The 26,714-nt window shown below is 39.0% G+C and overlaps 3 protein-coding genes across 7 annotated transcripts; 1 reads left to right on the top strand and 2 right to left on the bottom strand.

Annotated features, from left to right (window-relative positions):
* Positions 1-11,711: 11,711 nt before the first annotated feature.
* On the top strand, positions 11,712-16,875 carry nfe2 (nuclear factor, erythroid 2). The gene is made up of 4 exons (XM_046868937.1): positions 11,712-11,955; positions 14,397-14,475; positions 14,636-14,788; positions 15,406-16,875. The coding sequence occupies exons 2-4, from the start codon at positions 14,428-14,430 to the stop codon at positions 16,597-16,599; spliced, it is 1,395 nt and encodes a 464-aa protein (XP_046724893.1). The 5' UTR covers positions 11,712-11,955; positions 14,397-14,427; the 3' UTR covers positions 16,600-16,875.
* On the bottom strand, positions 16,832-21,162 carry LOC124398687 (heterogeneous nuclear ribonucleoprotein A1-like). Of its 4 annotated transcripts, XR_006928098.1 has the most exons (12): positions 21,023-21,161; positions 20,418-20,537; positions 20,157-20,303; positions 19,855-20,065; positions 19,685-19,774; positions 19,502-19,597; positions 19,129-19,188; positions 18,559-18,750; positions 18,328-18,456; positions 18,168-18,248; positions 17,000-17,071; positions 16,832-16,913 (listed from the first exon to the last, which is right to left on the bottom strand). XR_006928098.1 is itself a non-coding variant. In XM_046868938.1 (11 exons), exons 1-10 carry the CDS (start codon positions 21,032-21,034, stop codon positions 18,181-18,183), a joined length of 1,125 nt encoding a protein of 374 aa, XP_046724894.1. In that variant the 5' UTR covers positions 21,035-21,161; the 3' UTR covers positions 17,722-18,001; positions 18,168-18,180. The 4 variants fall into 4 exon arrangements, 3 of the variants coding, with proteins under 3 accessions (XP_046724894.1, XP_046724895.1, XP_046724896.1); XM_046868938.1 differs by lacking the exons at positions 16,832-16,913; positions 17,000-17,071 and adding an exon at positions 17,722-18,001; XM_046868939.1 differs by lacking the exons at positions 16,832-16,913; positions 17,000-17,071 and adding an exon at positions 17,722-18,001 and having other exon boundaries at positions 18,562-18,750.
* Positions 21,163-22,850: 1,688 nt separating this feature from the next.
* LOC124398688 (heterogeneous nuclear ribonucleoprotein A1-like) lies at positions 22,851-26,686 on the bottom strand. 2 transcript variants are annotated; one of them, XR_006928099.1, is made up of 12 exons: positions 26,546-26,686; positions 25,953-26,072; positions 25,689-25,835; positions 25,386-25,596; positions 25,199-25,291; positions 25,020-25,112; positions 24,688-24,735; positions 24,438-24,593; positions 24,206-24,352; positions 24,027-24,130; positions 23,004-23,069; positions 22,851-22,931 (listed from the first exon to the last, which is right to left on the bottom strand). XR_006928099.1 is itself a non-coding variant. In XM_046868942.1 (11 exons), the coding sequence occupies exons 1-10, from the start codon at positions 26,555-26,557 to the stop codon at positions 24,039-24,041; spliced, it is 1,119 nt and encodes a 372-aa protein (XP_046724898.1). In that variant the 5' UTR covers positions 26,558-26,686; the 3' UTR covers positions 23,576-23,874; positions 24,027-24,038. The 2 variants fall into 2 exon arrangements, 1 of the variants encoding a protein (XP_046724898.1); XM_046868942.1 differs by lacking the exons at positions 22,851-22,931; positions 23,004-23,069 and adding an exon at positions 23,576-23,874.
* Between the last annotated feature and the right edge of the window lie 28 nt (positions 26,687-26,714).

Below are 26,714 nucleotides of genomic sequence, written 5' to 3'. Positions count from 1 at the left end.
TATCGAGCACAATTACACCTTTGGCAAATTTTACAAAATGCATGGCAAAATATTTCAGCGTAGTGTTTTGTGAAACAAATTCTCCAGATGCCAAAAGTGTGTAAAGCTGGTATTTATAGGAGGAAGTGTAACATCTGTTCATTTATATACTTATCTGGTCGAAATAAATCTTCCTACCGTTACATTATCTAGTTTGTTGCAAAAGGAAGATGCATGTGTCTCTTGAAAAACGATAAAAATCTCAAATCTGTTTCCCAATTTTTTACAGACACTGAACATGGTGGTCTAAAAGTTTGTTGCAAGCACATATGACATTGCACTTAAATGACTCAAACTAGTGCTGTAAGAACAGTAAGGTGGAGATGATTTCCAGGACCACTAAGTCCAGGACAGGTCCAAAATGTTCACTCACTGCAACTTGAGACTGGAGACTGGAGCTGGTCATTTCTGGCTAATTTCTAAAAAAAAATTAAACAAAGAAGGCTGATCTGGGTCAGTCATGATGATCGATAAATCCGTAACAAATTTAGTTCAGTTTGCTAGCATATTTTGGACTTACTCATGTCCTGGGACCTTCCTGTCCCACTGTGTAGACGAACCAGAGTTAACCAGAGTTATTTGCTCATTCTAAACTGCTTTTGCCCCTATTGTATTTTTCCATTGTGTCATTTTGGATTTAAAACCGACAGGCCATGGCAAAAAAAAAGCCCTCTGCTCTAAGTAAAGTACCAAACCACTTCGTTTTTACTGGAAGGATTTTTGCATAGACCATTGGCACATGTACTAAAGTGTGTAATGGAGACAAAATCCAGTTTGAATGCTGCCTTTTCATTTCTTTGTTTTCAATCTACATATCTACCAATAAGTTCAATCCATACTATTAATTATTGAGTATAATCAGGGGTTTAAATTAGGGCATGCGGTAGGTAGTAGATGCTGATATTTCTGTATATAATAAATAGTCATGTTTCCACATTTATCCCATTTAGTAGTTTCGATGTCTAGAGTTTGTGAATGACAAATAATTATGCTTTGATGTTATCCAAACTTCATTTAATACTGCAATAAAACAACAGGTTGAGAACAATTAAAGATCCCCCAACTATGACCTCTGCAGGACTTTGCACATGCTATGTTAGCATTGCACATTGCACAATTTACACTATATGTATGTATGTACCTAGATAGATAGATAGATAGATAGATAGATAGACAGATAGATAGATAGATAGATAGATAGATAGATAGATAGATAGATAGATAGATAGATAGATAGATAGATAGATAGATAGATAGATAGATAGATATGGTGTGAGGGTGTAATATCAGTGCAGTATATTGGTTTGTGTAAACACTATAAACAATGCTGAAACACTATTAAATTGAGGTGAATTAAAGTGACTACATACACAAGGACCTTGATGGCAGACGCTCCACAAAAATGAGTTAAAAATGATAATAAATAATAAATAATTTGGTGATATGGTATCATGTGGAGAAATTGTTGTTAGGATTTCTGTAAGAGTCTTCAAAATCCATGAGCTGTGACAGTCATGTTAAGCTGTAACTTGTATTTTGAGCATTGAACGTCCCTTTCCCCAAAAAAACATATGGTATTATTAAAACTAAGTTTTTACCTCTTTGCTGTTTGAACACACTAGGTTCCACTCTTCTGGTAAGAAATGCTTTTCACCAGATTTTAAAATGTTTTGGAGCTTTGGGGATGCCAGTACTCATTCACCCACAAAAGATCAGGGTTTGAAATCAGGCAGGAAGGCCTGGTGTGCAGGTCCGGTTCATCTTAAATGTGTTTTTCAATGTGTTCAATGTTTAAGGTCAGGGTTTTATGCAGGTCCTCATTGTCTTTCAATTCAACTATGGTGAAGTTTTTTTTCAAACTCTTTGTGCACAAACACTCTCCTGCTCTGCATCTCAAAGCTGCTGTTTGATTAAAGCTGTGTTCAATTTCACACCAACACCCCACCAGATTTTCACATGTTCATTGTGAAATAACTTTCAGTGCAACTAGTTTCAGTGACTTATGGTCTTATAATTTACTCAAACCTTATAATTCATGTTAGACATCCTGTTTTGCCCTGCTGATTCAGTTTGAACCTTGCATGACCATTTGCCTGTTCTTTGACTATGTTTTCATTTTAATTCTGTGTGGCTGTTTAGAGAAGCAGCACATGGAAGGTGTAATGGTCAGGTGATTGTCCATATACTTTTGGCCATCATATCATTTTATATCAGCAATAACAACACGGATGGATGGATGGATAGAAAGATAGATAGATAGATAGATAGATAGATAGATAGATAGATAGATAGATAGATAGATAGATAGATAGATAGATAGATAGATAGATAGATAGATTCATTGACCATAACTGGGCACTATAACTGCTCTATTGATGTATTTCATGATGTATTTAATAACAACAAATACATTTCAATGCAAATGTAACTGAGGGTGGTGTACATTGAAGGCCAGACTCTTTAAATAGCTCTTTTACCGGTTCAACTCATGTCTTGTGAGTATCTCAATGAAACACACTTCTATTTTTGAATAATCATTAATTGATTTGTATGTGTGTGTGTGTTTTTTTTCTTACAATGATTCACATGCCTCAATGACAAAGACCCTATCCAGAATTACACACGATCCCGCCTGTTTTAATTTAACACATCCTCCTACAGGCATCTGTCAAAATCCGGGCTGGTCAACTCTTCTGGGAAGCACCACTGTGAAAACCAATCTCCAAAGGGATTTTCCCTGCATGCACTTCACATCTATTTACTACTCCTGACATCAGACGTCTTTTCACTCCATGCTCAGCCCTTTTGGTTACAAACATTGCACTCACGACTGTTTACAGACCTGTGGTGGGTGTCATATCAAGCAGACCTTTTTAAAGTAGTCTCATGCTGTCCCCCCACACACACACATTTTATACACAAGCTGCATTTGCTTTTGCCTATACAGCTCTGTATATGTTTGTTTTCAACAGGTCTTCAAATAGATATTCTCTATTAGAGTCTACTGGCAGGAGTGGAGCGGCTCGCCAGAGACGTTTTGCAATACAGTGCCGGGTTTTCACAAGTTCACCACAAAACGATTTCGAAATAATCCTTTTGTGTTGTAGAGAATATAATATGACTTGCTACGAAGTGTTTGGTGAAAAGATAAACTGGTTTTTATTAAGGTCAGAGGGTCAAATTGAAAAAGGCTTGCTTGATTGCTGTTTTATTGTTGCGGGCTGATTTTTTTCCATGCATGTATATTTAGAATGGAATAAACTTGAGTTGGAATAAATTGCATTTGTAGTAGAGATTTTTAATTATACCTAAAAAAAAAAAATCATAAGTGTCCAAAAATAAACTGGAAATATAACACTGTGGGGAGCGCTGTTACAGGAAAACCCATCAAAAACAATGTCTTATGCGAGTACAATTTGCTGAAATTTGCATTTATTTATTTGCTTGTTTGTTTAATAAATGAACGAATGAGATTTGTTTCATTCTGTTTCTAGTTGCACCCAATTTTGTCAAACATCCACAAAATGAGTTAGTTCCAGTTTCATGTTTCAGCAGCTATAATCTGTTGATCCCTCATTATTCCTTCAACTTCTAAACTTAATACCAGTGGTGGACAAAGTACACAAACCATGTAGTTAAGTTAAAGTACAGATAAAGTAAATACGACTCCAGTAAAAGTAAACGTGTCCCTTTAAACTTTCACTTGACTAAAAATACAAAAGTATGTGCCTTCAAATGTACTTAATTATCCAAAGTACTATGATTTATTTTAGCTATAATGTTCCTATTATTATTTCTATCACAAGACTCTTTGCTTAATCAACTCAGTTTATGTGAAAAAACTCTAAAGTTTCTCTTAGCAGATCAATCTATTAATAAAATGCTATAAATGAGTCAAATGCTGATGTATATCTAATAAATTATGAGCCCAAACCCTCCTTTTTAACTATTTTAATGAAAGTCATGCAAATAACACCATGGGTGTTGTGTCAATTTCGAGTCAGGAGTTTCTTCTATTATTTATCACTATCACAATGTTCTGCTTGCTATTGAACTGATGCTGAACAGTATGTTCTTGATAAATAGATACCACCAAGCGGCAATCAAAACAAGTTCAAAACAATGCGTGCGCACTACCGTGATTGGTGGATTGCTGCTTGTTCGAACAGTTACGTTTTTATCTGCTCATAAACAAAATGAAAAAACTGATTTAAAAAAATTTTATGCAAATTGAGGTACGTGAATCAGATACGTGAAAAAGCTACTTAAGTACAGTAACGAATTATATTTACTTCGTTACTGTCCACCACTGGATAATACGTATGGTATATATGTATAAAGTAATATATAAAATGTTACAGAGAAATCACAATTCAATTCCCTTCATCTTGACCCCCACCCCACTCCTCCCAGAAAAAAGAATCCCTCGTGAATCATCTCCGTGAGGTTTTACGACGAAATCCATGCCCTATTAAACTGAGCACATTAATACGAACTTGTGCAGCCAGAACTTCTTTAGTTTCACCACAACTTTTTGTCCAATCAGATTCAAGAAATCAACAGCGCTGCGGTGTAATGTTCGTTATCACTTCATTACTTGACCTATATGGTATTCGTGAGAAATCAAACAGTGACACACTTTTGTTTCTGAAGTGCAAAAAAGATTATCAATATGACACGTCATGTAAAAAGTCATGTCAAGTCAAGTACAGCTCCTTGTTTTTGGAACAAGAGCTTTTGTTGAACAGAACAGAAATGTTTCGTATTGGTCAGTTTAACGATCATGAAGAAGTGAATCAAGCAACGTATTACATTATGTATGCTGTAAACGTGTTCCTTTAAGGCTGTGGGTTGGTGTATTCGAGTTTCTGGATGCGGTGACATTTAGCGAATGATGACTAAAATCTTGATGACGTGATATGACGTGACTAAAATGCAGAGAACAGCGTTAGAAAAACAACGTATACAGTGCACGCATGACATTCATGCCTAATTTGTGTAATAAGGGATGTTCATTAATATAAAAAATACAACATATATATTTTTTACATATTGGGTTCTTCATGTGGATCTTCTAGAGGGTGGGTATGGTTGGGGTTGGGGTTGGGGTTTTTTGTTTTGTAGGCCTGCATATTTGGTAGATATTTGTACTGGAAAACACCAACAACAACAAGAACCAAATATTGCAGATGGATTTGCTTCATTTCTGCTGATTAAACAAAGTAAATGGAAATAATGGTAGTTCAATGATTTGAACATCGTGAGAGACAAATCCCAGCACTTCCAAGCTGTCACCAGCAAACCCCAGAGCAAGGCCCTTAACCCTCAACTGCTCATGCTCTGGATTTCAGTTCATTGAATAGCAAATTCATACAGTGTAACATTGATTCTTCCATTATTTCATTTTCTTCTTCTTTATTTTATATAATTATTATGGAAATCTTCACATGGAAATCTTGGAGTGCTTCACGAACTCAAGAGCGTCATTAAATGCCGTTGGGATTCTAAGAACCTTGCAGTTATGTAGAATACGTTTTTCAGAAGAATGTTTCTCACTGTAAAAAAAAAAGTTGAACCTGCTAAGACAAAGGAGGAACCTGTACCCACAGACTCATTGCGTACAGTAGTGATGTCTCAATAGGACTCGAGATCAAACCAACAGATAGCCCAAGGCCTTTCGAAATGGCTCGTCTTTATCTCTCTGTGCACGCCAGTGTGTGTCCAGCAAGACTTCTTCATACTAAGATGACTAATTAAAGATGTTAAGGTGAGGGCACTTGTCCTTTTTTCATATTTCTGTATGTCTCAGTGTCTGTGTGTAAGTGTAAGAGAGTGTTTGTGTGTAGCAGTAAAGAGAGCAAAGACAGAGGAAAGGGGGATGTAGGGTGGCGGAAGTTCTGCCGTGCGCTGATAAGAGCTTTAATAGCTGCTCAAGCTAACTGCTGTTGTTTCTGGCTGGAGAAGGGGGAGAGAAGAGCTGCCCACACTATCACACAGCTACTTGGTCCATCCCAGCATGTTCTGTTACACAGTGACATACACAATGCAATACAGTGTGCAGTCAAAGCCAAAGGTAAAAAGCATAGCAAAGATTATTGTTACTGTACTTAATCATTTAAAAGCAAAAAGTGGATTTTCATTATTTAAAATCAGGTGACCTCAACTGGTCCGAACTGACCAGGTTTATGTAGCACATCCCCTCTTATGCCGTAAAAAAATACATTTTTTGGTTTAAAGCAGCTCAGAAGAACAGATCTACAGCCAAAGCAGCATTTGACAGTCCAAAAGGGTTCATGGCACTAGTCGAAACTGATCAAGTGAATCGCCCGTTTAAAAAAAGCAAATAAACCAATTTATATTGAACATAAAAAGCTAGAAAAAATTCATCCAGACCTTAATAATTAAGGAAGTCAATATAACTGGACTTTCACAAGCGTTAGCTATTAACCCTTGCGCTGGACTTTACAAACTTTTAGCCATGTTGTCCTTTTACTAGACAGACAAAAGAAGGCAGTGAGTAACAATTTTATAGTATATTTTTAAAACGAATTTTTTCAGATACGTCAAAGCTGCTTTGATTTGCTCACCTATCGAGATTTTTGAATGCAATCAGTGGATACCTGGAATTAAAAGATGGAAAGTGCTAGTAGAGATCCACTGAGGCAGAATTTGTACTGCCCCATGATTGCAATATTATTCAGCATATAATTCCCAAACATTTGTACATTTTACAGCAAAAATATTAATATGGGCAGAATATCATTTCATTTATGAAATAATAAATTAATAGTACTAATTTAAAGTGTAAGTTCAGAAGACATGACTGACTCCATGATGTGCAGAATCATATCTATTTTAGAATATATTGTAAAGTTTATGGACAATGTGGATAATTGACTTTATAATGAAGTGGCTGTGAAAGAGAAGTGAGCCCCTTTTCCAATTTAAAAAAATCTAGTTTCAGGTCCTTTGTGTGGGTTTTTGCGACAAACATTTGTTGTAGCCTGGGGAAAACATATAGACTCAAAATCCTTACACATGATTACTGTAAAGATTTACTGGATAGTATCCTAGAAGCAAATCTAAATAAATTCTCAACATTATTTTGTTTGAGGCAAATAATATTATTATTAATGATATCTTGCCCTACCACAATCTCACACTGGTCATGAGCTGTTGTTGTTCATCATTCCTTGTTGGAAAGAGCTTTTTTTTCTGTCAGTAAGTTTGGAGCACTTCTGCTCAAAAATCTGTACCTGGGAACAAAAATTGTTAGCAATACAAACACACAACCCAGGCATGTGTTTCCATGAGAAATAAAGTATACTTAGGAAAAAAAAAAGACAAACCATGAAATACGGGCGATCAAACAGCGATGGAATCACTACGTATCCCGCGTATTATCTTACACTCTGAAATTATTATTGCCTAGGAAATAAACGAAATAAACTTGAACACACATGCACATACTTTCCATTTTTCCCAGCACAAGGCTAGGATGAACTTTCCCAACATGACCACAAACCAAGGAAACAAATGCTCTCATTGTAATTAGCTCAGAAGGTTTTTTCCATGCTTTCTGAAAAAAATAAAAAATAAAATAAAAAACCCAGCACGTTCGATCACAACTATTTGTGAAATTCTCTCCCTTTTCCTAACTCAAGCAGCACATATTTAGGTGCACACAACACCATTACACACCATATATAAAATGTGGGATTGTTAATAGGATTTGCATGGATGGGATGAGGACTAGTTTGGCGAGGTCACTCTGAGGGTGTGTGAATTCCCCTGGTCAAGTGCTTGGTAGTGGATAAGAGAAGTGAATGTGAAGAATAAGGCCACAAGGGTGAAGAAAGCGATGGTCATTTCGGAAAGAGAATATAAACATACAGTATATATGGTGCACTACTTAAGTACAAGTTATAGTGTAGTAGATGAGGGCAAAAAAAAATGACAAGGCAGGATACCCCGTGACCTGAAATAAGCCGGAGTGGGAGTTTAGCTTGGAATGAGCCAAATCCCAAACCGCTGTGGTCGCTGTAATAGCGCGCTGGCTTTATGTGTGTGTTTGTAGGTGGGTGAACAGGGTGGGTGGGTGCTAGGAATCGGGCCTCGGGAAGTCCCATCTTTCTCTGATTACTGGCAGGCACGCACTCCTGTGAACGATGTCAGCCACCTACATCCATCACTGCGGTTCGTTTTAAGGCCACAAAAAGAGATTTCTTTTTTTAAATAAAGCTATTTTCAGTCTCGGATCTATCTATCGGATAGATAGTATCCACTCCCACCAATTCTCGAAGCTTACACATTTTAGAAAACCTCATTTTCCAAAATAGTGGTGAATTTATTTGTAAACTGTAAACCCTTTTGACTAGGTTTTGCATTTTTCAATTACCCCATGAACGGGTGGAAAACATCAAACTATATTTATTCCCATTACAGTACTACTTTTTTTTTGTAAAATTTTATCGTTCTGAATTTTGTGCATTGATTGTTTAAAGAAAAAAGAAAAAGGGGGGCTGCATGGAGATGGTTCACTCATACAGAGTGAGGCTTTCAAACCTAAAAGACTTTAAGATGATCAAAAGAGAGCATTCAGACAGTTATAAATAATTTCCATTAAGTTTCCAAACTTCCTGAGAAAAGTCTTAACTTTAGGTTAAAAGGTAAAGGTGATTTTTTTTTACTTGTCACATGTACATTACAGCACAATCAAATTATTTTGTTCACATATCTCAGCAATGTTATGAAGCTGGGGTCAGATATGACACAGCACAGAGAGTTAAGTGTCCTGCTCAAGGGCCCATGAAAAGCAGCTTATCAATACTGGGGCTTGAACCCCTGACCTTTCGATTAGTAATCGAGCCCTAACCACTGGGCTCCTACTTCCCACATGGTGCAGAAATATCTGTGATAGTGGAGACAGCCCTGGTCTGATTTATCAGGTATCTTCTGTATCCAGTTTTAACTGAAAAAAAAACGGGGAAAAAAAAAAACAGAGTGAAAACAATTAGCAAATGATGTGAGCTATAAGCTGACTTATAGATATAGACAGTATTTAACAGCTAAACATTTAACCTTAAATAATATTTAGAGATAAGGCCAAACAAGCTAGCATTTAGTCCCAATTTGCTGTTATAATAACTCTCTTCTGTAAAGATGTATTAAAGTGTGTTTGTGGAGATTTGTGCTCATTCAGCCACAAGGTGCTAGTAAAGTCAGGTACTGGTGTAGGTGAGGTGAGAAGGCCTCGGGTGTAGATCTAATTCATCCTAAAGGTAGGGCTGAGGTCAGGGATCTATAGCAGGCCACTCAAGATGTTCCATTCCAAGCCATGTAAAGCATATCTTCATGTAGCTGGCTTTGGGTCTACTAGTTCAAGTACAAATGTCATGCTACAACATCCAAAGACATCCTATATAATTGTGTGCCTTTAACTTTGTGGTAAAAGTTAGCCTTTTTCCACTGGAAAAGTCAGGTGGTCCAACACTTTTGTCCATATAGTGTAGCGAGAGATATGTATGTCATATACTATATATAGCTAGCTAAAAACCTAGCAAGCTACTAAAATCGTATCAGCATTTGGCTAAGATAGCTAGCCACATAATTGTATCTTCCTTTATATTTTATTGATAATTGAGTTGGTGTTTACATCAGCGCAGAAAGAAAATAGCACTGTTTAAAAGTATTTTTTTTTTACCCTCCAGATGACTCTCACATGAGTAGTATTTTTTGTATTTATTATTTACCACAGATCTTGATGCAATACTTTTCTTCATCAGTTTCCCTTCACAGGTCCCATGACAAATGAAAGTCTACAGTGTATATAAAATAGTTTGTGAAATTTTCCATCCATTACTGTCTTGAGGAAATTAAATTTGGAAATCCGATAATGGACTTATTTTGCAGACTATAAATGGATAAAGTAGGATAAAGTTGTTATTTTTTTTAACAGAATTGTAATGATCATAAAATTGTTGTGGTAAAAAAAAGGAATAATGTAGCTGTTATAAGAAAATATTTAAGATAGAAGAAGAAGAAGCAGGAGCAGCACAATTAATTTGTCAAGTCTTCGCTTGTTTTCCTATAACTGCCCACCGTCATTTTTTTCCTCCTCATTGCATGACAGGTCCCGTACGATGCGCAGGAGTAATTTGACGGTGAAACTCTTCTGCTTCTGCAACAATCAAGATTCAAAATGAAACGATGACGTTAAGTGAGTTCGAGCGTCATCATGGTTTCAGTTGGAGGTCATATACTGTTGTTTATTAACATAGTAGGAAATCATAGAAGTAGAGTTCGTCTGTTTTACCATTTCAGTCTCAAACTCCCTGATTGTTGATAGCAGCCAAGGTACATTTGATGCCTTTTTGACTTATTTTTCACTTATTTGTACAGCCACTTTTTTTACTACTTCCAGGATTTTTCTATTGTTATATTTAAGGTTGTAATTCGGTCCATATTAATATCACGGGCCTGCTGTGAACTTGGACAGAGTGCCAGTTCAGAGCTTAGAAGTCTCTAATGGCAGTGCAATGCTAGATGAAGAACCAAACCAATTGGCTGCTGCTTGCCTTACCCTATTTAAGTCAGCTACATGAGCAGTCTTTGGCATAAACAGACACCTTTGTGTGTAGCTAATGATTGCGGATGGCAGCACACCTGAATGCTCTTAAGTGGTGTAATACAGCTGTCTCTGTCCACAGTGTTATTGAGAGGTCTGTAACACGATAAGGCAAACGGCTCAGTGGCACTGATCGAATGAAATTTAGCCGTTCAGATGAGCAAACGCGAAATCGCAAAATCTCACATCTACCAGGCTTTGATTACTTTTTTCCTAAAAAAAAATAAAAAAACCCCACAAGCTATCGGTCCAAGCTTGCCTACTTGGCACTGCGAGAACAGGCCAAGGACTCAGACGGTCACTAGCTATGTAAAGACATGCTCTCGGTCCCCTCCACCTCCACTTTCACTCCGGTCGTGGCTGCCAGATATAGGAACAATGTGGCCTTTCTTACCTGTCCGTGGTGTACATTCCATCCGTACTAAACCAAGTCAGTAAAGCTGGATACCCCTCCTCCCCTTCCACCGCACCACTCCACTCCACTCCACTCCACACCACTCCACTCTATTTTAACCCTTCTTCACACAGGTCCCTCACAGCAGTGCCAGATTTAGTTCCAGGTGCTTCAGCATGTGTTCTCTGTTCCTTAACCACATCCCCTCTTTGGTGGCTTGGTGGCTTCTCTTCACAGAATACTTTAGGTAAGCTTTATTTTTGATCCAACCAACACCCCTCCCACTCCCACCTTCATCTCTCCACTAACCTCTACCTCACCTCGAAGCACGTACCTAAAGAGTTGGTGATCAGGTGTTAATATCTATCACGAGGGTTTAGATGCCCTTGAGTCTATTTGGAAAAGGGCACGGGGTTGTATTGTAGTGAGGGACTCGTTTTCTTGCCATAACTGTTTGTGGTTGTTTTGTGGGGAACATAAATTTCTGGAGGTCAAAGTGTGAGAGTTGCACTAAGGACACAAAGAGGGCAAAACTGTGTGGGAGCTTTACAGGAAAGCTGCTTACATCACCCACAGACCCATCCCATTTATGCAAGTAACAGCCAAAGCAGAAGAGAGAGAAAGAGAGTGAGAGTGAAACAGAGAGAGAGAGAGAGAGAGAGAGAGAGAGAGAGAGAGAGAGAGAAAGAGAGAGAGTCAGAGGCAGACAGAGGTCGCTCACATTTACTTTCTCAACTCCAGAGCCATCAGGTCCCAAAAATGAACACCAAATTATTTGATTTGTGAAGCTCTGAACTTTGGCTGAACTCCAGGTTTGACGTTTGAGGTACGCAGGATAAGATTATAGCTTGTGATATTTCACCTGAACTCATGGGTCCAAAGAAATGCTACTAAGGTATGTTACTGCTCCTCTTCAATTTGAAATTATATGCATGCAGAGGCCACCTTCTGTATTCATGTCTATGGTTTGAAACAGTGCAGCATGTCTTAGTGCTTTAAATTGCTTTGCAAAATGGCCATGTTCATTTCTTTTAATCTGTGCTTATGCCATTTGGATATTTACTTTGCCTGTGGTTTCTATGTTGATGAATGGAGAGACATGTTTCCGGAACTGTTCTTGATTCAATGTTGTCTTGATTTTTTCTAACAATACTTAAGTCACACTAAGACCTCAAAAACTGAGATGCTCATCATATAAACTATATCATTCATTCCAAATGTGTGTACCGTATAATAGTCAAAAGAATATACGTTTCAGATCAACTGAGATCAGGACTTCAAATCTACACATACTTTTATTACTCAACTCCCTCATATGGGCTTGTGTGTTGAGACATTTGAAGACATTCATTAGCAGTTTGTGGATTTCAGTATGAGCGAGAGTGTATGTGTGTGTGCAGTTTGTGATCAGGATATCACACCTGATGTTGAAACAGGGCTCCAGAGTGACAGATGAACTATTAAACGTTTGGTAACGCTACAGACGTGGTGCTTAATGCAGGATGTAACACTTTCAGTTTTACTCAATATTTAACAAACACACACAAAAAAGAAAATCTTTGTTGAATGTTGATCTCATGTACAGGGCATCATTAACGGTTTACATTATTACAGTGTGTTCTTATGTGTCATCTGCCTCTCATTCACTAATTGAACAAAGGTCTTCTGGGATCGTAGATATAATAATGCATTAATTTCGCAGTCAACATGCTTTTTTTCTAATTATTTTCCTGTAACTTTGTGGTTAGGCCCCATGGTAGCATTTCTGCACAGCAGCCTGGTTCCCAAAAGATTGTCTTATCAGGTTTTGACATTACTACTAAAAGGCACAGCTGATAGGCCGAACACAACCCAACGGAACTGTGTGCTCTTTGACATTTCGAGGATGTATAGGACTGATAGAGTAGGTCCAATTTTGGAATCGAGTTGAAATTCCCCAAATTTGACCCTTTAGTCCCTTTATATTTGTACTATGTGCACTTTTTGTCCCCTCCAAAAGTCAACGTGCTCCACATGATTAGAAATTATGCAAATATGAGGGAAATTTCCCTTTAATTCAATAATTGCAAGATTAAAGGACAAAATTGCTTTTGCAAAGAAAAATCAAATGAAGCCGTCATTCAACACCCAGTACACGGCAAACTGAAAGTCGCAGATCATCTATTTAACCTTTTCGTTAAAGTAATGAAATTAACTTTTCTTAAGTGTTTTCACTTTCCTTAAAAGAAAAATAGTTGATAATGTTTAACGAATACATTTTCTAAAAATGTTGCTGTACAATCCATGATGCTTCCAATTAATATTTCTTTTTACATTTTTATTAGTAATGCTTACTAATGCTAGTAGATACAGTGGGAAAAATCCCTGGTACGGTTTCACAACTCATTGAACAGTTTCGAGTTGAAAAACGGTCATAAGATGGTTTATTGACAGCATTTCATCAGACCATCAAAGGGGAAAGAAAAGGTTAATTTTGTATCCTTAATGTGCCTTTAGTTTCTCTCTCAGGGGGAAATTTTAAAGGTAAAATTAGACCAATTTAAGATGTGAAGAACCCTTAATTATTGAAATAAACCTTAAAAAGCTTTAGGGTTCTTCTTCTCCTCATTATTATTACTACAATGTGCATTTCGTACAAAGGTATTTATTCTTATGTGGTCCTGCACTTGCATAATGTAAGACATGTTTTTGCTCTTTATACTCTGCACAGTTCAGGAACTTCAGTACAAGGCAACTTGAATACGTGACAAAGAACTTGAAATCGAAAACTAAGAACGTTTCATGTAAATGACTATTTGAATAAATATTTCATTGTACATTTGTTAGGGCTATTAAATGTTACCAGTTCACTACTATTCTGAAAAGGGTTCCATATTCAGTGTCTCCTATGGAAGATGTAGAACCCCCTTTTCTCTGAGTTTTTTCATTTACTGTAATAGTGTATGAGAAGTGTAATTTACTTGTTGCTTTCTGAAGGTCAGCCTAAATAACACATAGCATACATGCAGCACTTTAAGGGTTATATTAGTGATCCATCGGTTTCCAAGTACTCTAGAAAAAGTATTTATCCAATCAAATGTACTTTGAGCTTGAGTCTAAGAAACCCTTGTGGTTAATGTCATGTACCAAATATGCAATATATAATTTTATGAATTAAATGCATTAGAAAATACAGCTAAGAGCACATACTAATGTGTATGTTAAAAAAAAAAAAAATATATATATATATATATATATATATATATATATATATATATATATGTTACTATATGTACAGTCAATACTTATTGTTTTGTGCATATGACTAAAGTGTTGTATGCTGGATGTTGATTGCAGAGGAGGACACTGCAGCTTGGGCCTTGCCTGAATGTGTTCAACCATAAACAGCGCTTTTCCTGCTAGTTTCATTTGTGAGGTGAGTTGTAATAATAAAATAATAATTCGGTACTTAATAGAAAAGGTTATGAACTAAAGGATGTACATTACAGAATGTGGAACTATTGAGAGAAAAGAAGAAAAAAAAAAAATGCTAAGCTTTTTTTTTTTTTTTTTTTTTTTTGCTTGGTTGTCCTCAGGGATCAGAAAACTCTAACAGACTTCATGGGGGAGTGTCAATGTCTAGCACTCCCAGAATCAGTGCGAGTGGCAGGGTCCGGGCCAATTATACTCCTCAACAATCAGAGATGGACTGGACCTGGCAGGAACTAATGGCAATCACAGAACTGCAGGCAAGTCTAAAGCATTAAGTTTCTGTTTGGGTTTTTATCGGTTTTATGAGAAAGGTCAGTGTGGTGGGGAGAGACATCAGAGACTGTCTGTAGGCATCAAAATGACCGTTTGTGTCATTTCACAATAAAAGAACACTTCTAAACACCAAAAAAAGGTTCTATCTTAATGAAAAATCAAGCCCTGTAACATTTAAAGCTAAAGCTAAATTTCTCTTAAATGCAGCGATTTTGTTAAGATGTGCAACAATAGACCAATTGAGTGACGCAAGGATAAAGACGGATAGAACGAGGGTGAGTGCAGCAGGTTGCCAGCAGCCCCCTGCACACCACAATGGCCATCTGTTTCGATCTGAAACCTGAGCAGACCTAAGCAAGCCCTGCATAAGCTACGGGTGGCACGTTCGTGCAGGTGGGCTGATGTGATCTGTAACCTGCGGGCGACTTCACAAAAGTGCCCTTCGGTCTGAGCCGGTCTCCTTGTATTCCATGACAAAAAAGCTGGAAATCGTGACGATATGCAAATAAACATAAGACGCGGGCAGGAGGACAATGTAAAGTAGGTCAAATTGTCAGAGTAAGAAGATAAGCAATTCAAGATTTTTGTCATTGTGTTACAGGAATTTGAAGTCCCTAATGAGAATTCATTTGAGGCTGGTACCTATGTCAACATGGAGCCAATGGTGCATTATGGGAGCTGTGGGATGAACCTGGCTGATCCTAACCCACCCACCTGTCAGGCGAGCCCCGCCGCTGCTTTTGAAGCTGGGTACAGTGATGCAATGTCCCCATACCAACGCTTAAACCCAAACATGGAAATTCACTATGGACATACAGGGTGCCAGGCTAGCAGATTACTACCGAATGCACCACCTTTTCAACCTCCACTCATGAGCCTCTTGGATCCCATGAACACCAATCACGGACATGTAAAAAACTCCAACGGACACCCAGACGATCTCGAATCAGACTCTGGTCTTTCTTTGGGCTCAAGCCCACCACTTGCCTCACCCGAGAACGAAGTCCACGGGATGCTCACATATCTACCCCGAAATGGCTATACTAATGGTGACCTAGACTGCACTGGGGACCAATGTCACATGAGACCAAACCTAAACGGTCCTGTGGATTATTCACACACTTTTGGCTCCTACTCTGGACATTCCTACTTACCAGTAGCAGCAAACCCACAACACATGCAGCCGCATGTACCTCATCCACATCAGCACATAACTGCTATGAAACAGCAGCTTTTTCCTGCGACTCAACGTGATCCACATGCAGCCCATTCAAGCACACCAAGAGCAGTCTCTTTCCAGTCACCACACCCCAAAACAAAAGATGTAAACCTCTCCGGCCCGCTCACCAGGGACGAGCGGAGAGCAGTCGTGCTCCAAATCCCTTTTCCGCTCGACAAAATAGTCAATCTCCCCGTAGATGACTTCAACGAGCTACTGAGCAGACACGCACTAAACGACACCCAGCTCACACTAGTGCGCGACATCCGCCGCCGAGGCAAGAATAAGGTGGCGGCGCAAAACTGCCGCAAGAGGAAGCTGGAAAACATCGTGCACCTGGAGCATGAGCTGGGACAGCTGAGAGCCAGGAGGGAACATCTAACACGAGAGAGGCTAGAATTCCAACAAAATCTCAACATGCTGAAGTGTCGCCTTTCAGAGCTTCACGCTAAAGTGTTCTCCCAGTTACGGGATGAGGAAGGACACCCATATTCCCTGGAGGACTATTCGCTGCAACAAAGTAACGATGGTAACCTTTACCTTCTGCAGCGAAACAACTCTTTGGATGGGGAATGAATGAAGGTTTTACCATTATTAAGCACATAAGGTTAAAAGTTGGCTGTTCCAAATAAATTTATGCTAGAAATATAATGGGTCATCAGTGTAGCAAACCCAAAACAAATGATCCTCAGGGCCACAGCCAAAGACTACACAGCATGCTTGCTACTTTCCTTAGCAAAAGTAAGTGGTCCAATGGCTCTCATGATACTATGTATATAATTAAGCATTAACTCACAGGAGTCATGTGTTTCAACAATTTAAAAGCTTTATTTACATAGTTAAAAACCACTTTAAAAAAAAAGTTTATTCCCCACAAATGCTCTTTGGTCCTAAAACAAAACAGAAGAAAGAATTAAACATCAGCATGTAACCAATTACAATCACAAACATCATATTGGAGGAAATGGGTAATTACCTTCATAGTGCCTGAAGAAAACAGGCAAAAATATTAATCCATTCAGGATCAGAATTGTTTTGCATCAAATTCCTAGAAAGCAGACCAAAAGACATTCACCAGTCAGTACACAGAAAACCGAATGCATTAATCTTAAGGGGCAGAATCGAGTTACACTGTTAAGCAATGTACATTTGTACCACTTCAACGTTCTCTCTAGTTACATTCCTTTTTTTATTATTAGGACACAAATGCAAAGTTCAGAATACTGTACTGCATCTACAATGAATAAAATGAGTTGTGTCCAGTGGGAATGGAGAAGTCTGTTCTTACCTACTGGTGGCAATAAAGCCATTCAGTTGCTCTCTCCTAGTCTTTCAGAGACGACCTGTACTCAAACGCTCCCTGATTCTTCTGATGGCGAAGGTCTTCCTACTCCTCTCTCAGCTTGATTCCATGGCTAGTTATTGTAGTCATACAAGCTAATCTGCTTCATCTTTGCCCATCTAACCAGCAGGTGGCAAACATTTGTTCTACAGATGGCTTGGCATCTTGAGCTTTCATTTTACCAGTTCTCTTTTTGAAATGGTCTGAAAAGTTCCCCTGCCCAGATGGCGTGTCAAGAATACTGGCATTATGGCACAAACACCGGTTGAGATGTGCAGCCCAAAAGGCTCCACTAGGTCATGCCTGACTATACAACACAAGCCCCCAATAATCCCCCAGTGACTACAACAGCAGACTTAAGAAAAACTGGATTTTGCTTTATTTCTTGATTGTGTTGGAGTTACATATAATTAGGACCCTGGTTTAAATTATTCTACACAAAGCTTTATATGGAATGCATCCCATAAACAAAAATATAAAAAGCCTGACATTCACAACCATACACAAAAACAGAAAGTCTCTCATGACCACACTATTGTACAGCTCTTCTGAATGGCTGAGCAGATCTATGGGGTAAACCTGCTGCTGCCCTGTCATTCCTCTCGCTCTCCTGTCTCCTCTCCTAAGTACTGAGTCCTGTTGAATATGAACAACAACGTTAAGCTACACACTGCCTCTTAGGCTTCCAGAGATTTTTTTTTTTACAAATATTTGTCATCCAGAAGAAGACACTTTGCCTAAAGGAGATCTCAATATACACTTACTATTAGGAAAACAAACAAACAAAAAAAAATATGCAAACCTTTAAAAAGGACTTAATATCGTCTACCACCAGATCCTCCGCCATAGCCCCCACCTCCGCCTGAGCTGCCCCCATATCCCCCTAAAAATAAAAAAGTCTAGAGGTTATGATTGAAAATGCACACTGGAAATTTGCAAACGTAATGTAGCACAATACCCACCACTATATGGGCCACTACTCCTGCCACCTCCCCCAAAGTTTCCTTTCACAGGGCCAAAGCTCGACTGCTGGCTGTTGTAGTTTCCAAAATCATTGTAGTTGCCGCCGCCACCCCCGCCGCCGAAATTACCTTTGTATAGAACAAAAATCAGTCAGGGAAACACGAACGAAACAAACCTTTTAAATCAGATTTCAAAAAGAGCCCTAAACTCTGAAAGCATTAAAAACTCACCACCTCCAAAGTTTCCATTGCCGTTGTTATAATTATCATAGCTGCCACCGCCACCATATCCTCCACCGCCACCGTATCCTCCACCGCCACCGTATCCTCCACCGCCGTTGTTACCATAGCCTGGTCCGCCACCTCCATATCCACCGCTACCGCGATTGCCTCCATAGCCAGGACCACCACCACCATAGCCACCTGTACGAAAGTTTGGTTAACTTTCTAAAAAAATGGTCTAATAATGATAATAAATATAAATAAGCACTGAATATTTTCACTCCAAAACACGTAAAAGCCAAATTATGCAAATTACAAATTTAAATGAGGAGCAGTCAAAAAATTTGATTTAGCATTTTCACAAGAATATCAATTTCTATAAAGCTTGAGTATGGACAGTCTCATAAGTCAATGTAACGGAGTAAACGATCGAATTTGAGATAAAAACTGACAAAGGATTTAAAGGTGCCCAAATACACATACCAGTTTCTTAATGAACTAAGACCTCAATAAACTGCACAACTTTGCTGGGCAGTAGTCAGGGTTGTTTGTTGTCAAACAAATTGGATAGTCACATACCATCTCCAAATCCACCGTTGTAGCCATCACCTCCATATCCTCCATTGCCACCTCTCCCTCCTGGTCACAAAGAAAACATTAAAAAGGTCATAAAGCTGGTTACAGTCGGTCATCAATAAAAGTACTTGCACACGTGCATTGGTTGGCCTGCCAATGATCTGGCTAACCATAAGGATTGTATCGGCTTCGGCAAAACAATGCAGCCCAATTTTCAATGCAACAATCAGTGCATTGTGCATTTGCAGTGCATCTGCAGTGCAATGCAGTGCATTTGATTAGCAAGAACTAATCAAAAGTTACATCCCACCATTATATTTTACCATTAAACATTACACTAATCCAAAAGATGCACAGATTTGGATCAGTAACATACCCCTATATCCATCCCTGAACCCATCTCTAAATCCATCTCGGTCTCCTCCAAAGTCGTTGCCGCCATATCGACCGCCGTAGTTTCCACCTCCACGCCCTATGCAAAGCCATGAATTTAATTCCCTTTTTAACACAACACACTGTTTTTGCACCTACAAGATATAAAGAAAAGCACAAATCTTACCTCGCATGCTCGCTGAATTCTGCATCTCTTGTTTAGAGAGGGCCTTTCTCACTTCTGAATTATGGCCGTTTATTGTGTGGTACTTTTGAACTAGAGAGGTAAAGAAAACAGCACGTTTAATCAAAGTCTCAGCTGCTCCAATCAAACCAGCACATACCGGAGACACTTACTAACGATGCGATCCACGGCATCGTGGTCGTCGAACGTAACAAACGCGAAGCCCCTTTTGTTCCCCGTCTTGTGATCAATCATTATTTCAACTGCTTCGATCTTTCCGAATTCCTCAAAGTAGTCCCGTAGATGGCTCTCCTCCGTATCTTCCTTAATGCCGCCCACAAAGATCTTTTTCACCGTGGTGTGCGCGAAAGGCTTGTTGGAATCCTGAAACACACAAGACGACATTGTTGCAGATCACGCCACTGTTTTTTAATGCCTTCGGTTATTCAAGGACCGTTTTAACGTGTGCACTCGCCTCTCTGGACACGGCGCGTTTGGGTTCTACGAGGCGGCCGTCGACTTTGTGGGGACGCGCCTTCATGGCGGCATCGACTTCATCCACGCTGGAGTACGTGACAAAACCGAAACCTCTGGAGCGCTTGGAGCTCGGGTCTCTCATAACCTTAAAGAAAACAAAGACAATGAGAATGTTGACAAAATCAATAGCATAATAAAATAATTCATGATCATAACTGCAAACTATAATAAATAAATGTAATGAGTGTAAATCACTCACCACACAGTCGGTTAACGCGCCCCATTGCTCGAAGTACGAGCGCAGGCTCTCGTCTGTTGTCTCGAAGCTCAGGCCTCCAATGAACAGCTTTCGAAGCTGCTCCGGTTCTCGGGGCTGTTCCTGTTAAAACATTTAAAAATTGACTATTTATAACTATAACTAAATCAATTAAAATCACAAACAGGAAGCCATAAAGACGCACGGGGACACGGGGAGGCGAAACAACATGGCGGCCATGATGGCTTTAGACCCCAGCGTGAGCTAACAAAAGAACATTCAACCATTACATTGCAACCTATACGCCAGAATATTCGCACTTTCCACATAATCTACAGTTTATATCTACAGTTTCAAGATCATATATAATATATATATATATATATATATATAATATATAAATAAAATACCTCAACTACTTAAATAATACCGTTTGTGTTTCTGCGGCCTAAAAAAAACAAAACACAAGATGGCCGTATACTGAACACTAGGGTACGCGCATAATCAGCAGCACTACACAAAGCAAAATTTAATCTATAAACCACGGCTGATATGAGAGTATATTCAGCAAAAAATTAATAACAGTTTGTTTAATTTTTAATATTTACCTCTTTCGGCATACTGCGGGTATTATTCTATTAGCTCGGCGGAACACACCAGCGGCCGAAACCGTTAAAAATGGCGTGCGACTGTGCTTTAAATCAGGCACTCAGGGCTCCGCCTTCTCTGTGCTCCGATTGGCTCTTGATTTCTTTTCTCACATCAGATTGGTTTATACTCCTGTCAATCAAGTTATTTACTAGTGCGTCGTGTATTACGCAATCCCATCTCACCCAATTTTTATTCATGGTCCTGCAGTAACAGGACTTATTTACAAAACAAGTTATATACATTTTTATGATAATATTTAAAAATAATAGCAAATTTTTCTTCAAATATGTTGCGTTATAGTGCATGAGTATAAATAAGGTTAATAGAGAATGACAGGCTGTACATTTTATAGTAGGCCTTTAGTGGTGTCCTACTTGAATTAGTGCATTTCTAATGACCATCTTAACGATACAGCCACAGCCATAGAAACCATCAAACTTATTTAAAAATGCAGTATAACCGAGCACTGCATCAGACAGGTATCTCATGCAGTGAAAATAAATGCGCCACTACAAGAAACCCAATGAACATTGGGTTCAACATTTCACTGCAGCCACAGCTGCAACATCTGCATATGAACCTAATTGAGATTTTTTTGCATTACAGCTTCTTTGGGATTTTAACACAAATTGGGTTTTTGTGCAAATATAGTTTTTTGAAAAAGCTTAACCTCTTGTTTGAACAGTTTCAGCAGACCTTCCATCACAAATTCCAGCTTTTCTTGAAAAGTGCATCTTGCAAATGTTCTTGTAAATATATCTGACAAATTGTGGAATAAATAAAAAAGCTATGCGAGTGTCATGAACATACCAGAGCTTGCGTTCTCTAACCATTCAATGAAAGGACATGAAAATGCATAAGATATACATTTTCTAGATGGCCTAGGAGCCACCAAATCAAAATTTGATTGGTTAAAAGAATAGCTTTGTCATGTATTTTATACTACAGGCACCTGCGGCGATGATTTCTGAAGGCCTCATAGCAGATACCTTCAACTCAGGCAACACCTGATGAGTGAAATCTGATTGGATAGAAACAGACACCCAAGCGAAACACCACGATCGAGAAGAGATTATTGGGAATAATTTAATACATTTCTAAACAAAGGAAAAATATTAAAATGTAAGTCAGTGATTGAGAGTTCAGCCCTCTAGGAAAGGCCCCTTTGGCCCTGACAGACCACCACTAAAAGCTGAAAAATTGGATTTCTACAATATTAAAAAGACAACCAAATTTCTTAATAGAAATTAAAATACAGCTCCACTGGAGGCTTCTGCAACGTTCACATGGTGGCTGCACAGGTTCACTGAACTCTGTAAATGTATTTTTTATTTTCTTAAATAAAAAAGTTGTTTAGCCAAGCAGCTAAAGAGTAATATTGCTAATTAACTTGGCATCTATTCAGGGGCACACAATTACCACCAATTACCAAGCAACCCTTCAAAATTCACCACTTGCTCTCAACTAGTGGAGCAAGTTGCAAAAGCATAAATTACCAAAATTATGCTGATAGAAAGCCAGTTTATACTATAAACCAAAATTGTTGCTTAAGCTTTTATTTAAAAAAATAAAAATAAGCTACCGAGGTGAAGAGTTCATACCAAAATTTCAGATCTTCAACTCCAATTAATGAAAAACAGAAGCGCAATCATAGCTAATTTGCAAATATTTAATTTATGGTTAAATGTATTCAACGCAAACACAGCCTGAGGTCCATCCACTAGTCTCAGGTAACTACTAAGCAACCCACAAAACATACTTGAGAAAAAGAAGAGTAACAAGACATTGGTACAAAACAATAAAAGCTTTATTAAGCAGTAAAAACATCTTGTAAAAAATTCCATCAAATCCAAACGTCTTTGAGTCCTGCAACAAATAAAACAGGGCATCATTTATAACTCAGAAAAAAAAGTGGTGCAATAAGTAAACCATTATTACCTTTAAACTGCCTGCAGATAAACAGGCAAATATCTCCATTCTGGATCATGTGTCTCATACAAATTCCTAAGGGAGAAAAAAATAGAAAAGACTCAATTCAGCCAGTCAACAGAGGCCTTGCACATGCTCTTCTCGGTTATTTATTAAAACAAGTTTATAAAAAGAAAAAGGTTTGTACCAGTTCGAACAGGAAGGTTTAGAATACTGTACTGCATCTACAATGAATAAAATGAGTTGTGTCCAGTGGGAATGGAGAAGTCTGTTCTTACCTACTGGTGGCAATAAAGCCATTCTGTCTCCTAGTCTTTCAGAGACGACCTGTACTCAAACGCTCCCTGATTCTTCTCATGGTGAAGGTCTTCCTACTCCTCTCTCAGCTTGCTTCCTTGGCTAGTCTTGGCAGTGATACAAACTAACCCACTTTGTCTTAGCCATTCTAACCAGCAGGAGGACATTTGTTCTATAGATGTTTTTCAGAGAAATTGTCTGGGCTGAACAAAGACACAGCCATTATACCCACTGATCCCCCAACCCAACAATCCCAGTGACTGAAAGAGAACACCTTTACTTTGTTTTTTTTTTTTAAAAACTGGAAGTCGCTTTATTTCAACTTGATTTCTTAGAGTTATACATAATTAGAATAGCGGAATAAAGTACTTCTACAAAACCTAGTGGAATGCATCCAATAAAGAAAATAAAAATATATATATAAAAAAAAAAACTCAACATGACAGCCATTGACAAAAACAGTCCCGCTTGTGACAGCACTATTGTACATCTCTTCTGAATGGCTGAGCAGATCTATGGGGTAAACCTGCCGCTGCCCTGTCAGCTCTCTCGCTCTCCTGTCTCCTCTCCTAAGTACTGAGTCCTGTTGAATATGAACAACAACGTTAAGCTAAACACTGCCCCTTAGATTTAATAAAAACACAGGGTTTATTGTGCTTTAAAACCAACTAGTTTAGACCATAGAATTAAAGAGGGGGAGAGGGGGGAGGGAAGGGGAGAACTATTGATACAAACCTTAAAAAGAACTTAATATCGTCTGCCTCCAGAGTTTCCGCCATAGCCTCCACCGGATCCGCCGCCATAACCTCCACCTCCTCCTGAGCTACCACCATATCCACCTGAGGCAGAGATAGTGTTTAGGTTATTGATGAAATTGCTAAGAATTCATAGACACGGTTTGGTACAATACTCACCACCATATGGGCCACCATTTCTGCCACCGCCACCGCCAAAATTTCCTTTGACTGGGCCAAAGCTTGACTGCTGGCTGTTGTAGCTTCCAAAATCATTGTAGTTGCCGCCACCACCACCGCTGCTACCACCACCACCACCAAAGTTACCTGTGTACAAAAAAATAATTTTAAAATCACACCGACAACACCATTACCACAAGCAAAAAACATGCTAACTCAAAGATTTCATTACCGCTGTTATAGTTGTCATAACCATTGCCGCCGCCGCCACCGTAACCGCCCCCACCATATCCTCCACCGCCGTTTCCATAACCTTGTCCGCCGCCGCCACCGTATCCACCACCCCCACGGTTGCCTCCATAGCCAGAGCCGCCACCACCATAGCCACCTGTATAATCAAGAAAGTCAGTCAGACCATTCTTCTTGATCGTTTATTAGGGGATGGACAACTGTAATCTATCAAAAAATAAATCGTTATGTACCATCTCCTCCAAAGCCATTGTTGTAGCCATCTCCATATCCTCTACCACCTGTTTAAACAAGGAAAACACCATTAGAATATAGCACTCATACACCAGTTTCTCTGTATTCAACTGGCAGAAAGTAAATACCACAGGACTTTTAGAAATACTCAGTTCTTGCTCATTTTTAAACTCAAGTTCGCTGCTTTAAGTTTTTTTGCATACCTTATTGCTCAAGTTTGTGGATACTGCTAATCCCCCCCAGTAATGACTGCAGTGTGTTAATTTAGCCAGCTATAAAATAACCCATATACCATAAGTTAGCCAGAACATAAAAAGGTTCTAACAGCTACCTCTGAAACCATCTCTGAAACCGTCTCTGAAGCCATCTCTGCCTCCTCCAAAGTCATTGTTTCCATATCGACCATAGTTTCCACCTCCACGTCCTAGACAAAGAGAAAACAATTTGTTTCACGTAAATAAAGAACAAATTTCTTATGAGTACATAATTGTCAAATGAAAAATTTCTTACCCCTCATATTCATTGATGAATTCTGCATCTCTTGTTTGGACACTGCCTTTCTCACTTCTGAATTGTGACCATTTATTGTATGGTATTTTTGAACTATGATTCAAAAAAAGCAAAACCAATTAAGCCACAATATCACAGCAGCCCAAAATGTCTTTCCAACAATGAGGAAAACAAATAAACCACTTACTAACGATGCGATCCACAGCATCGTGGTCGTCGAACGTAACAAAAGCGAAGCCTCTTTTGTTCCCAGTCTTGTGATCGATCATTATTTCAACTGCTTCGATCTTTCCGAATTCCTCAAAGTAGTCCCGTAAATGGCTCTCCTCCGTATCTTCCTTAATGCCGCCCACAAAGATCTTTTTCACAGTGGTGTGTGCGAAAGGCTTGCTTGAATCCTGAAAACACAAAAGCAGACACACTTACAAATCAGACCACGGTTTTCTAATGACTTTGGTTACATAAGGAGAGTTTTAACATGAGCACTCACCTCTCTGGACACGGCCCGTTTGGGTTCTACGAGGCGTCCGTCTACTTTGTGGGGACGCGCCCCCATGGCTTCATCCACTTCCTCCACGCTGGAGTACGTCACAAAACCAAACCCTCTGGAGCGCTTGGAGCTCGGGTCTCTCATAACCTTAAAGAAAACGAAGACAGACGATCATAATGATATTAAAACAAACTATGATCAAAAGCAATAAATAGAAACGCGTTGGACATGAACATGTCATTCAGGTTACAATAAATCACTCACCACACAGTCGGTTAACGCGCCCCATTGCTCAAAGTAAGAGCGCAGGCTCTCGTCTGTTGTCTCGAAGCTCAGGCCTCCAATGAACAGCTTCCGAAGCTGCTCTGGTTCTCTGGGCTGACCCTGAATTGAGAAAACCGTAGCACGTTAAATTATTTATACAAAAAACAACAAACATTTGCGTCTCAATCGACATTTAAAAGGCCCAGTCGAGGGTTAACAGTATATATGACCTGCTCGGTCAAACAACACATCCGCCATGTTGAACCCCAGCGCCCATATTAAGCTAGTTAACCACAAATTATTACACAAAGCAAACATTAAAAACTCTAAACATTTTTAGTTCTACAGCAGTAAAAGACGAATCCAAATCGCTTAAAAATGATATGTTCGCTCGGCTAGTCTGCTAGCCCCCATGCGGCCTAGCGAAAAAAAACAAGATGGCGGCCCCGCTGGCGTCTAGCGAAATACGTAAAGAGCATCCCACATAACAGAATTAAATTGTGAACGCGTCGAAAATTAAATAAGACTTATAGAAAACTGTTAATTTATTAAAAAATGCTACATTTCGTTTAGGATTTGCGCCTTAAACTTACCTCTTTCGACATGGCGCTCTGCACAACACACTAACCAGTGAAAATGGAACCGCCACTGAACGTTAAATGAAGAGTATAAGCCCCGCCTTCTGCAGCCAGCGATTAGGCCATGCTTCGCGCTCAAATGTGACGTCAAATATCTTCGGCACATGATTTGTCAATATACAAG

Source organism: Silurus meridionalis, chromosome 16 (genome assembly GCF_014805685.1).
Source record: "Silurus meridionalis isolate SWU-2019-XX chromosome 16, ASM1480568v1, whole genome shotgun sequence".
In the NCBI taxonomy this organism is placed as follows: domain Eukaryota; kingdom Metazoa; phylum Chordata; class Actinopteri; order Siluriformes; family Siluridae; genus Silurus; species Silurus meridionalis.
This window is presented reverse-complemented; position numbering and strand designations above follow the sequence as displayed.

Coding starts and splice junctions, on each gene's coding strand:
- LOC124398687 (XM_046868938.1), bottom strand. Junction 20,066..20,156: donor AACGCGCCGTGTCCAGAGAG/GCGAGTGCACAC, acceptor TGTGTGTTTCAG/GATTCCAACAAGCCTTTCGC. Junction 19,189..19,501: donor GTTCAGGGATGGATATAGGG/GTATGTTACTGA, acceptor CTTTGTGACCAG/GAGGGAGAGGTGGCAATGGA.
- LOC124398688 (XM_046868942.1), bottom strand. Junction 25,292..25,385: donor TGCTGTGGATCGCATCGTTA/GTAAGTGGTTTA, acceptor TTTGAATCATAG/TTCAAAAATACCATACAATA. Junction 24,131..24,205: donor AAATGGTGGCCCATATGGTG/GTGAGTATTGTA, acceptor TCTCTGCCTCAG/GTGGATATGGTGGTAGCTCA.
- nfe2 (XM_046868937.1), top strand. CDS start 14,428: ATGTGTTCAACCATAAACAGCGCTTTTCCTGCTAGTTTCATTTGTGAG. Junction 14,476..14,635: donor CTGCTAGTTTCATTTGTGAG/GTGAGTTGTAAT, acceptor GGTTGTCCTCAG/GGATCAGAAAACTCTAACAG. Junction 14,789..15,405: donor TGGCAATCACAGAACTGCAG/GCAAGTCTAAAG, acceptor ATTGTGTTACAG/GAATTTGAAGTCCCTAATGA.